Source organism: Panthera leo, chromosome A3, assembly GCF_018350215.1.
Source record: "Panthera leo isolate Ple1 chromosome A3, P.leo_Ple1_pat1.1, whole genome shotgun sequence".
Taxonomy (NCBI): Eukaryota; Metazoa; Chordata; class Mammalia; order Carnivora; family Felidae; genus Panthera; species Panthera leo.
The window spans coordinates 102,757,405-102,770,569 of record NC_056681.1 but is presented as its reverse complement, the minus strand read 5'-3'; the positions used below and the strand labels follow the sequence as shown (position 1 = coordinate 102,770,569).

Below are 13,165 nucleotides of genomic sequence, written 5' to 3'. Positions count from 1 at the left end.
GTTTTCATCTTGCAAAACAGAAACTCCCTACACATTAAACAACTTCCCATCTCCCCCGCCCCTCCTTGCCCCTGGCTACCACCATCCTTTCTGTCTCTAAGTTTGACTACCCTGAGTCCCTCATGAGAGTGGGATCACACTGTCCTTATCCTCCTGTGACTGGTTTGTTTCACTTAGCATAATATAGAATTCTAGATGTCTCTCACAAGTTGGTTTAATCCCAAAATGGTACCATGTGAAAGTTAGGAAAGTATATCCAGTTCACAAGGCATGATTGAGCAACCAGTCTTGCAAGACAGAGACAGAGATGTGAGTTCTTTCTCTTTTTTTCAGTTAAAAATCATTGCAACAGATGATGCATTTGACTTTCATTTTTTAAACTAGTATACTTTAATTTTTAGAGCAGTTGTAGGTTTATAGAAAAATTGGGCAGAAAATACAGAGAATTCCCATATGACTCCCTCTCCCCTCCCAGTCTCCCGTATCCATTACATCTTGCATCAGTGCATTTTTTTTTTTTTACAACTGATGTACCCATATAAGACGTTATTACCTGAAGCCCAGGGGTTACATTAGCATTCACCTGCTCTTGAACATTCCGTGGGTTCTGACAAATACAGTGTCATATGTGCACCATCACAGTATCATACGGAAGTCCCCCTGCCCTAAAATTTCCTGCGTGCAACCCCTTCATCCCTCCCCACCCACCCGTCCCTGATAACCACTCATCTGTTTATGATTGCTGTGGTTTTGCCTTTTCCTGATTTTACTTTTAGAGGACAAAATTGCTATCACCTCCTTCCCCTTCACTGAGTAAATCATCAGTGCCTCACGTTTTTCTGTCTTCTCTTTTAGTGGACAACTTTTCTCAGCGAGAGATTGAGGAGTTTCTCAGCGAGGCAGCGTGCATGAAAGACTTCAACCACCCAAACGTCATCCGACTCCTAGGTACCTCCGAGAAATGCGGGATTGGGGGGCCGTGGGGCTTGGCTAATCCACTCCACACCACAGGAGAAATCTCTGGGGTAGATAAGTTTATCATCTTGTATAACTCCACAGTGTTATGCCCGAAGTTCTGAAACCTCCCACAAAAGACCACCAGAGTCGTAAGTCAAAGCCAAGCGGCAAGGGTCGTTTATTGCAGGTTTGAACCTGGACCTCTGCGCACTCGTTGCCAGTGACGCTGAGAGGCAAGGCCGACCGATCACGACCAACACTCTTGATAAGAGTGTGGCTGACCGATCGGGACCAACACTCTTGAAAAGAGTGTGGCCCTGAACAGCCGGGATACAGAGTTTTTAAAGCCGATCACATCTTTTTATCATTATCTGGGAACAGAACAGAGAAACAGTTGCCAGATGAGTCAGAAACAGTTATCGAATGAGGTGATTATTTTAGACTTTCTGTTGCTAAGTTTCAACCAGTGGATCTCCTTGACCTTGTCTCTGATGCTCTTTTTGAGGTTTTGTGTCCTTCATTGGTAAAGCCTGATTCACAAGAGTATGAAGTATGATTTACAAGAGTAAAAGCAAGGTTGTTATCTTTTGACCTTCAGTGTCAGAACAAAGTTGTTATCTTTCAAGCTAAGCGTTAGCTTTACAGTACAATTTAACCCTTACACACAGTAATTTATAACATCGTGTTTTTCGCCCCAAAGACATCTTACAGTTATACTTTCTGAGGCTGATGGTAAAAATGGGCCTGCATTTCCTAGACACCCCAAGGGCTCAGGAACATTTAGTGTCCACAGAGTTCTAGTTGACTGTGGATTAAAATGGGGCTCCCCAGTTACTCAAAGGCAAGACCAAAGCTTATGTTAAATTACAATGTTAGTAACTTAAGGTTATCCGTGAATCAAATACCAGTGAGGTAGGGGCGCCTGGGTGGCTCAGTCGGTCAGGCATCCGGCTTCGGCTCAGGTCATGATCTCACGGTCCATGAGTTCAAGCCCCGCGTCGGGCTCTGTGCTGACAGCTCAGAGCCTGGAGCCTGTTTCAGATTCTGTGTCTCCCTCTCTCTCTGCCCCTCCCCTGTTCATGCTCTGTCTCTCTCTGTCTCAAAAATAAATAAACGTTAAAAAAAAAAATTTAAAAAACAAACAAACAAATACCAGTGGGGTAAAGCAGTCAAAGTGGACACATTCCATAGATCATCTTTGAGAAACAATTTGTTAACATTTTCAAGTACCGATTTCCTAGAATCCGTGCTGACCGTTTTATGGGTCATGATTTAATAGAATTTGGTTTTGTGGCCCTGTAGCTATCATATCAAGTGGTTGCTGTGTAAGTGCCACTATTCCAAGACAGAAGAACAACCTAGAAACAATTGTATATTCTGACTTTTTTTTCTGTCCCGTGATTTGATAAGTGCTCAATAGTTGGGGGAACTTTCAAAGTTTTATTATGATCAAAGCTACAGAGAGATGTGAAAAATAATGCTTGGATACAACATCATTTTGAAAAAACTACTGTTACTCCTTTGCAGCTAGTGATTTTCACAGGCTCTGAGAACAGTCGCCACTTTACAATTGCACTGTGACGTTACAGGAGCTTTGCAAGCCTGACTTCAGGTGACAGGCCCTAGTTCTAGCTTTTCATGATAAGTGGTGTTTCCTGTGTTAACCATGAAGATTTAGAGACATGACTGGCCGTCAAAATTCTTTTATTTTTTTTTTATTTATTTTTGAGAGAGAGAGAGAGAGACAGAGTGTGAGCAGGAGAGGGGCAGAGAGATTTGGAAACACAGAATCTGAAACAGGCTCCAGGCTCTGAGCTGTCAGCACAGAGCCCGACGCAGGGTTATAACTTGTGAACTGAGAGATCATGACCTGAGCCGAAGTTGGCCGCTAAACTGAGCCACCCAGGCGCCCCTCGAAATTCTTTTAATAGTTTTAAGCATTTGATTGCACTGGGCTTTTTCACCTGATAAGGTTTTTAACTATTACATGAAACTAGTTTGCCCTTGAATTCTACTGCAGTTACAACCCCTCACTTAGGCTCAGTATAACAAAAACTCAGTGGTTTTCTAGATGGCTACACTTGTTACAGATTAATTTTTTGAGAGCTCTCATGCAGGGTGGCACTAATCTAGGGCACCTGGGTGGCTCAGTTGGTTGAGCGTCTGACTTGTGACTTCGGCTCAGGTCATGATCTCATGGTTTTTGAGTTCGAGCCCTGCATCAGGCTCTGTGCTGACTGAGTCTGGAGCCTGCTTTGGATTGTGTCTCCCTCTTCCTCTGCCCCTTCTCTCTCTTTCTCTCTCTTTCTCCCAAAAATAAATAAACATTTTTTTTAATTAAAAAATAAAAAAAGATTGGCATTAATCTGAAAGGAAAAAAATACCGAGAAGTGGGCCTAGGGTGTATTCCATATTCTACTATGTAGCGAGTGTGTGAGTTATGGGTGTTTTTTTTTTTTTTTCTTCTTTAATCGTTACCTTGAGAGCACATGGTTTCAATTTGGCCAGTGCTCCTGCAATGCTTTTCTGGTTACTGGTAACAAGGGCTCTTTGTAATAACCTTCTCTGGTTTTAATTTCAGGTGTATGTATAGAAATGAGCTCTCAAGGCATCCCAAAGCCCATGGTAATTTTACCCTTCATGAAGTACGGGGATCTGCATACTTACTTACTCTATTCACGACTGGAGACCAGACCCAAGGTAATTTACCCAGTCGTGTTGCCTCTCACAGTCCTCCAGGCTTCTGTGACAGGGCCTGGGGAACCTCAGCATGTAACCTCGAAAATAAAGGAGGGAGGGGGAATACATGGCCTTTGTTCAGCGCTCACTGTGCACCCTGGATGCTGAAGTGTGGGATCTGTCCCCACAGCAGACCTGCTCAGAAGTCTTATTATTCCCATTTTATGGGAGGAAGAAGTCTGGCTTGGCACACAGTCTCCTGGCCCAAGCCTCATCACAATGGAGCCAAGTGGGTCCCCCATGCTGACCGAGTGGCCTCTTTCTCTTAAAGTCTCCTCTTTCTGACTTGTTCACTCCGAAATCACTGGAGGCAGGATCTGTTTCATTCCCAGAGGCAAGCTGCACTGAGCTGTTTTTCTGGACACTGAGCATGAATGTCCTCCATCCACCTTTCCATTTATCAAGGGCCCCTCCATCCTCAGGATTTGGAAAGCATGTTGTGAATTGGTGGGCCAGCATACTTTCCTTCAATAGTGCCTGTAAGAAGGGCAGTGACCCCACAGGGCAAACCCTGCCCTGAATCCCACAGCACAGGGAAACCAGAAAGAAACAGGAGCTTAGATGGAAGCACCATACCCACCGGCATGCAGCCACCGGTCCTACCCGGGTGATTGACCAAGAATGCTGAGTATGGGGCGTCATGGGGAAAGCGCTGGGGGCACCTGGGTGGCTCAGTTGGTTAAGCATCTCACTCTTGATTTTGGCTCAAGTCATGATCTCTCGGTTTAGGGGTTCGAGCCTACATCAGGCTCTACACTGCACACTCTCTCTCTCTCTCTGCCCCTCCCTTGCTCTCTTTCTCTCTCTCTCCCTGCAAATAAACATTTTTTTTTTTTTTTAATGGGCAAGTCCTTATCCCAAGAGACAGGCAAATCTGCAGTCATTACCATTTGTTAAATTTGGCAAGGCACCTGAAAAACAAAAACAAAAACTTGAGACCCAATTTAGGGTAAACATATTCTGGAACCTTCTTTCCTATGTCCTGCCGACACTGTGTGTTATGGATATAACACTGTGTGTTATGGATATAACACTGTGTGTTATGGATATGGAAGGTTATTTTTTCTTTTCTTTTTCTTTTTCTTGTTTTGTTCCTCCCAGAAAGATGTAAGTGGCCGAAGCAGGAGAGTGAGCCCCTTTCTTTTTTCACTTCCCCTTGGTCTCATGCTCAGATTTTTGTTCTCTTCCTCATGACTTCTTTTAAGTCTTCCACCCACCCAGACACTAACCAGAGTTAGGAAATTGTAGCCACATCTCAGAGCTATTATAAAATCACTGAGGTTCCTCCAAAGAAGTGAAGGGCCCAATCGAAAGTAAGGGACTCGGCATGGCTGAGCGTTTTCCTTCCCTTTTCCACCCAAAAGAAAGACAATATTATAAGAAGCCTAGAAAAGAAGGGAAAAAATACCTACAATTCCCAACATCTTAGCACATTTCATTGGCAGCTTCAGACATTCCCATCACAACTGCTTATTCTGTGCCTACATGTTTCACAGGCCGGTGCTCACTATCTGTGCACCTATCCACACGCCATCAAAGGTGCTAACATTTCTCAAGCATAAGTAGAGGCCAGCCTATATTTTGCATATATTAATGCAGTAATAGCGTAACAACCATAGGGAGTAGTTACTAACAGAATCTCCGGTGAGGAAACGGAGGCACAGATCAGACAATGGTGGAGGCTGGACTGGCCCCCAGGCTGCAGACCCCCTGTCTTCAGCTCTTCTCTGATAGCGCCATCTCCTGTGCACCCTTCCCAGCAGGGCAGCAGCCTCCAGACTGTTGCCTGTGAATGGCTGCACAGCATCCTCTTGAATGGATCTTGTTCCACAATGATGGGCAATTTCACTCATATTTAATTTTCTGGTATATGGGATGATTTTTCTAATAATTTTTGGAGGGATGGGATTATCATGTTGCATAAGAGTGAATTCTATAGTTTAAAATTAAAAAAAGGGGGGGTGCCTGGGTGGCTCGGTTGGTTGGGCATCCAATTCTTGATTTTGGCTCAGATCATGATCTCAGGGTCATGAGATTAAGTCCCATGGCAGTCTCCGCACTAGGCATGTAACCTGCTTAAAATTCTCTCTCTCCCACAGTGTGGAGGTTCCTCAAAAAATTAAAAATAGAACTATCCTATGACCCAGCAATTGCACTACTAGATATTTATCTAAAAGATACAGAAATGCTGATTTGAAGGGGCACGTGTACCCCAGTGTTTATAGCAGCACTATCAATAATAGCCAAAGTACGGAAAGAGCCCAAATACCCATCGACTGATGAATGGATAAAGAAGATGTGGTATATATATACAATGGAATATTACTTGAGGATCAAAAAGAATGAAATCTTGCCATTTGCAACAATGTGGATGGAACTAGAGTGTATTATGCTCAGTGAAATAAGTCAGTGAGAAAGATAAATATCATACGATTTCATTCATTTGTGGAATTTAAGAAATAAAACAGATGAACATAGGGGAGGGGAAGGAAAAATAAGATAAAAAGAGAGAGGGAGGCAAACCATAAGAGACTCTTAAATACAGAGAACAAACTGAGGGTTGCTGGAGAGGTGGTGAGTGGGGGGATAGACCAAATGGGTGATGGGCATTAAGGAGGGCACTTGTTAGGATGAGCACTGGGTGTTATATGTAAGTGAAGCATCACTAAGTTCCACTCCTAAAATCATTATTACACCATATGTTAACTAACTTGGATTTAAATAAAATTAAAAATAAGATTCTCCCTTTCTCTCTGCCCCTCTGTTCACTCTCGTATACCTAAGTGCTCTCGCTCTCTCTCTCTCTCTCTCTCTTGCCCGCGCGCGCTCTTCCCCCCGCCCTCCCCAAAAAAGTAAAAATACACTGGGCTGTTTGATGGCCAAATATCATCTGTCTTTACTTGTGAAGTTTAACTCGCTTCCCCTTTTGGGTCCCTTTGCAAATGTAACCTCTTACTGGATTTTTTTCCTTGAATTGTTGTAGAACAGATAGAGACCATTTATAATCTTTATAATTTTTTTTTAATTATCATACAGTATTATAGACTCTTTTTCCATTTTGATGTGCAGTTCTATCAATTTTAACACATGAATAGATCCATCTTCACAGTCAGGATACAGAACAGCTTCATCACCCAAAAACACCTCCTCCTGCTACCCCTTTTGTAGTGATGCTGTGCCCCCATGGCTAATTCCAGGTAGCCATTCATCTGTTCTCCATTACTATAGTTTTGTCTTTTTTTTTTTTTAATTTTTTTTTTTAACGTTTTATTTATTTTTGAGACAGAGACAGAGCATGAACGGGGGAGGGGCAGAGACAGAGGGAGACACAGAATCGGAAGCAGGCTCCGGGCTCTGAGCCATCAGCCCGGAGCCCGACGCGGGGCTCGAACTCACGGACCGCCACAGACCGCGAGATCGTGACCTGAGCCGAAGTCGGACGCTTAACCGACTGAGCCACCCAGGCGCCCCTAGTTTTGTCTGTTTGAAAATGTTCTATGAATGGAATCATACAGTTTGGAACCCAGTTAGAAAATGAACAAGGGGCACCTGGGTGGCTCAGTCGGTTAATCGTCTGGCTCCTGATTTCAGCTCAGGTCATGATCTCACTGTGAGAGCGAGCCCTGAGTTGGGCTCTGCACTGAGGGCGAGGAGCCTGCTTGGGATTCTCTCTCCCTCTCTCTCTGCCCCTCCCCCACTCATGCTTGCTCACATGCTCTCTCTCATTCTCTCAAAATAAATAAATAAATATTTACAAAATAAAATAAAATAGGGGTGCCTGCATGGCTCAGTCGGTTAAGCATTTGACTCTTGATTTTGGCTCAGGTCATGATCTCAGGGTTTGTGTAATCGAGCCCCATGTGGGGATTCTTTCTCTCCCTCTCTCTCTGCCCCTCCCCCACTTGCGTGTGCACACTCTCTCTGTTTCAACAATGAACTAAATAATTAATTCATCAAGCAAAAGACTTTGACACTCACCAAAGAGGATATAAAGATGGCAGATAAACCCAAGAAAAGATGCTCAGCATCATTAATCATTTAGAGACCTGTAAATAAAAGCCATGATAAGGTGTCACTACCCACCTATCAGAGCAGCTTACAACCAAATCAAACCCAGCCAAAAAACTACTAATACCACGTGCTCACAAGAACGCAGAACAACTGAATCTTTCATACACTGCTGATGGGAATGCACAATTCCAGAGTACAGCCGCTCTGGAAAAGAATTTAGAAGTTTCTTATAAAACATGGTGTTTTTTTTTTAAATTTTTTTTTTCAACGTTTATTTTTTATTTTTGGGACAGAGAGAGACAGAGCATGAACGGGGGAGGGGCAGAGAGAGAGGGAGACACAGAATCGGAAACAGGCTCCAGGCTCCGAGCCATCAGCCCAGAGCCCGACGCGGGGCTCGAACTCACGGACCGTGAGATCGTGACCTGGCTGAAGTCGGACGCTTAACCGACTGCGCCGCCCAGGCGCCCCTAAAACATGGTGTTTTATAGCAACTTCATCCATACTTGCCAAAAACTGGACACAGCCCATGTGTCCCTCAGCAGCTGACTGTGCAAGCAAAGTAGGTACATCCATACAATAGAAGATACACGTCAATAAAACAAGGAACGCAGTATTGATACGGGCAACGACCTAAATAGATCTCAAAGGCGTAATGCTGAGTAAGGAAGCCCAGAGGTGGGACAGCTGCAGAGTTGGTCAGCTGTACCTTGAAGGACAGCATCAAGTGTCCACGGTTGTTTCACCTTTCTGCTTTTTCAGCTACTGCTGTCCCTCCACGTGTTATGACGGTGACATGGCTCCAGGCATGACATCCTTACCCATCAGCCTCTGGAGACAAAAAGAGAAGTCTGTCTTCTCTCTTTCCTCTTCCCCCTTGTCTTTCTTTCCCTGGAAGAGTGATTGTTTTTTTCTTTTGGTAACAACTTTACTGAGATATAATTCAAACACCGTACAGTTCTGCCATTTAAAGCGTACAACTCAATGGTGTTCAGTACGTTCACAGGGTTTTGCAGCCATCACCACAATAAACTGTAGAGTGCTTTCATCACCTAACAAAAAGTCCCATACCCTTTAGCAATCACTTCCCAATCTCACCTCCCTGCCTTGTTTCCAGCTCTAAGCAAGCTGCTGTCTCTCTCTAGTTACCTATTTCCATTTCAATGGAACCATAATTTGTGGTCTTTTGTATCTTTCACTGAGCCTGATGTTTTCAAGGTTCATCCACGTGGTAGCTTGTATCAGTACTTCATTACTTTGTAAGGGCAAATAATTCTCCATTGTATAGATATATGATGTCGTTTATCTCTTGATCTATTGATGGACATTTGGGTTGTTTCCACTTTTTGACTTGTAGGAATAATTCTAAGAATTTTATACTTGAGCGCTTACATTTAGGTCATTGATCCATTTTGAGTTAATTTTGTATATGATTTCAGGCTGGGGTCCAATTTCACTCTCTAGCATATCCCACTCACTGGTCCCAGCACCACCTGTTGAAAAGACCACTCTTTCCCCCACTGAATGATCTCGGCACTCTGTTGAAAGTCATTTGACCATATATTCATGTGTTTATTTCTAGACTCTCGATTCTGTTTCGTTGCTCTGTGTATCTGTCCTTATGCTGGTGTCTCATTATCATGATTATAGTCGCTTTATAGTAAATTTTGAAATCAGTAAATATGAAGTCTTCCAACTTTGGTTTTCTTATTCAAGCTTGTTCTGCATATTCTGAGCTCTTGAAGTTTCATATGAATTTTAGGATCAGCTTGTCAATTTCTACACAAGCCAGCTGGGATTCTGATAGGGTTTATGTTGAATCTACAGATCAATTTGGGGAGTATTGCTATCATAACAATATTAAGTCTTCTGATCCATGAACACAGGATATCTTTCCATTTATTTAGATCTACTTCGATTTCTTTCAATGTCTCGTAATTGTCAGAGTATGAGTTTTGCACTTCCTCTGTTAAATTTATTGCTGAGTAATTTTAATTCTTCTTAGTTGAAAATGATTTCTTTTTTTAATTACCCTTTTTTTATTTTCTTTTTAATTTTTTGTAACGTTTATTTATTTTTGAGAGAAAGAGACAGAACACAAGCAGCGTAGGGACAGAGAGAGAGGGAGACCTAGAATCCAAAGCCAGTGAGATCAAGACCTGAGCCGAAGTAGGATGCTTAACTGTCTGAGGCACCCAGATGCCCTTAATTACTCTTTAAAAAAAAATGTTTATTTATGCATTTTGAGAGAGAGAGAGAAAGAGCAGGGGAGGGGCAGAGAGAAAGGGAGAATCCCAAGTAGGCTCTGCACTGTCAGTGTAGAGCCTGATGCAGGGCTTGAACTCACAGACCATGAGATCATGACCTGAGCCAAAATCAAGAGTCAGAGGCTTAACCAACAGAGCCACCCAGGTACCCCAGTGAAATGGTTTTCTTAATTTTATTTTCGGATTGACCATTGGCAGTGTATAGAAATACAGTTAATTTTTGTATCTTAATTGTATATCCTGTAACCTTGTTAAACTTATTTCTTAGTTCTACCACACAGTTATCTTTTAAATGACTTTTGGTCATAATCTACAAGAAGAACATAAATGTTCTAGGAAAAAATAACACAAATGAATAGTACCTAATATTCATTACAGCTTCACAGTGTCAGCAGGATTTTATGTCTCGTAGCATCCAAATCCTTTCCTGGAAACTATCATCCAGAAAATCACATGCCTCAAATGTATAGAATAGAGGCAAAAGACTTTCATGCCTGATTTGTTTACACTTTTTTTTTAATTTTTAATTTTTTTTTTTTTTTTTTTTTTTTTTTTTTTGAGAGAGAGAGGCAGAGTGCAAGCCAGGGAGAGACAGAGAGAGAGACAGACACAGAATCTGAAGCAGGCTCCAGGCTCTGAGCTGTCAGCACAGAGCCTGACACGGGGCTCAAACTCACAGACTGAGATTATGACCTGAGCCAAAGTCAGACGCTTAACTGACTGAGCCACCCAGCCACCCCTGTTTACACTTTTTTCGTTTACATTTTTTTTAACAACTCCAGTATGTAAGAGTAAAGAATGATTAAAGCATATTATTATATATACAGAATGTGATTAACACGTATCTTTGCTGGGAAATATAAACCATGGAATCATTAAAAATTCAGTGTCTTCATGAATACCACTTTGGAAGACTCATGTTCCATAGAGAATAAACCATGATAAATCCAAAGCTTTGGGGAGGCTATGTCATGGATGGACCCATTCATGACTGCCAGGAACTTGTGGTTTTCTTTGGGGCCCTGACTGGGCTAAGACATTTATTTATAGTATAGAAGTCTTCATCAGTCATCACCCTCATCGTGAATTCCATCGTGGCAGGGTTTCTAACATAGCCATGAAGTCTGATTTTTACAGGATAGACTGTTGAAACTTACAGGAGGGCTCTAGAGAAACAAAAATGAAAAGCCCCAAATACTTTCTTGTGGTCCTTTGGTGCTATGATAAGAGGCAAAGACTATCCTAATTTCTGTCTGGAAGAAAAGTATCTTTCCAGACATTTCAAGGTAAGATGATAGCATATGGGTGCATAGTTGGAAACAGCTCCTTGTAGGTGGGCTTTTTGTCCCTCCCCCACTGAAAGCAGACCACCCCTCTTTTCCCCTCTTTTCCTGGCATAGGTGCTCTGCCCCACTGCCATTCCAAAGGACACAAAGAATTCCATTTTATCTCATAACTTGCAAAAAGAATGTTATTCACTGTCAATATTTGTATTTTATTTATTTATTATTTTATTATTTATTATTTGTTTTATTTTATTTTAGACAGGGGTGTGGAGTGTGAGCAGGGAAGAGAGGCAGAGGAAGAGAGAGATAAAGAAAATCTCTAGCAGGCTCCATGGTCAGCATGGAGCCCGACTTGGGACTTGATCTCATGACCATGAGATCATGACCTGAGCCGAAATCAAGAGTCGGGCACTTAACCAACTGAGCCACCCGGGTGTCCCTCACCGTCAATATTTTTAAAGACAGAAAGAATGTGAAATTTGCCAAGAGGTTTTATAGTTTGTTGTTGTTGTTGTTGTTGTTATTCCTTTTTTAAAAACCGTTTTTTAAAATATTTTTAATGTTTATTTATCTTTGAGAGAGAGATAGCGTGAGTTGGGGAGGGGCAGAGAGAGAGGGGTACAGAAGATCCAAAGCCAGAGCAGGCCATGCTGACAGCAGAGAGCCCCATGCGGGGTTCAAACTCATGAACGGTGAGATCATGACCTAAGCCAAAATTGGACACTTAGCGGTGAGATTATAACCTGAGCCAAAGTTGGATGCTTAACTGACTGAGCCATCTAGGCGCCCCTTAAAACCTTATTTGTGAAAAAAATGATGTGGGAATTAAAGGTGTGTTTCCTTGCTTCAGGGCCCAACTTTTAAGAAATATAAACACTGGGGTGCCTGGGTGGCTCAGTCAGTTGGGCGTCCGACTTCGGCTCAGGTCACGATCTCGCGGTCCGTGAGTTCGAGCCCCGTGTCAGGCTCTGTGCTGACAGCTCAGAGCCTGGAGCCTGTTTCAGATTCTGTGTCTCCCTCTCTCTCTGACCTTCCCCCATTCATGCTCTGTCTCTCTCTGTCTCAAAAATGAATAAATGTTAAAAAATAAAAATAAAAAAAAAAGAAATATAAACACTATTTTCCCACTTCCGGTGGAAATAACTCTCCAAGTTTTCCTTTTATAAAAAAGACTTTGTCTTCTTGTTTCTTCCCCCTTCCCCCACCCCCAGCACATTCCGCTGCAGACACTACTGAAGTTCATGGTGGACATTGCCCAGGGGATGGAGTATCTGAGCAACAGGAATTTTCTTCATCGAGATTTAGCTGCTCGAAATTGCATGTAAGAGCCCTGGTCCGACTTGGAAGGGGTTAGACCTCATCATGTTAGACATTTGGGGGGACAGGGTAGGAATAGGGGGTGGCCTGTTGCTATGAAAATATGGAGGAAGGGCAGATTTGGGAGGGGAGCGTGTGGCTGGCTCTAGAGATGGGATTTCTATGGTTCTGCTGTAAAACTGGGTCTTTTCACAATTTCTGCTTCCAAGAGTCTGGTTGACTTCTAAGACTTTCATCTGTGATTCCTTTTTTATTTTTGCACTCTCAGCTTGGAGTGTGTGCTACTTCTGATCTTTGTGATCCTTCCCCCTTGCCATCGGCTAGTTTTGGACCCAGAGTTATATGTAAGTCAGCTAATCCTGGAGACAGTAAGGAAATTGATAAAGGTTTTGCCCCTCAAGTTTCATGATGCCTCCTTGTGCATATGTACTGTGAACCCGCACCAAAGCTTTCCTTTTGCAGCAGATAAGGACTTCTATGAAAACTGTGAACTCGAGTTCCTCTACCTCTTCATCCTGCTTCAGCAGAGTCGTTATCTGCTGTAAATCTTCAAGAATAATAACTAGTTCTTGATTTTAAGTTTATTAT

The 13,165-nt window shown here is 42.6% G+C and overlaps 1 protein-coding gene across 1 annotated transcript in view; it reads left to right on the top strand.

Moving 5' to 3' along the window:
- MERTK (MER proto-oncogene, tyrosine kinase) overlaps positions 1 to 13,165 on the top strand; it is a 114,346-nt gene that overhangs the window by 91,802 nt on the left and 9,379 nt on the right. The window contains exons 14-16 of the mRNA XM_042933051.1: positions 856 to 948; positions 3,539 to 3,657; positions 12,472 to 12,581. Of these exons, the coding sequence (XP_042788985.1) occupies positions 856 to 948; positions 3,539 to 3,657; positions 12,472 to 12,581 (322 nt within the window). The remainder of the gene's footprint in view (positions 1 to 855; positions 949 to 3,538; positions 3,658 to 12,471; positions 12,582 to 13,165) is intronic.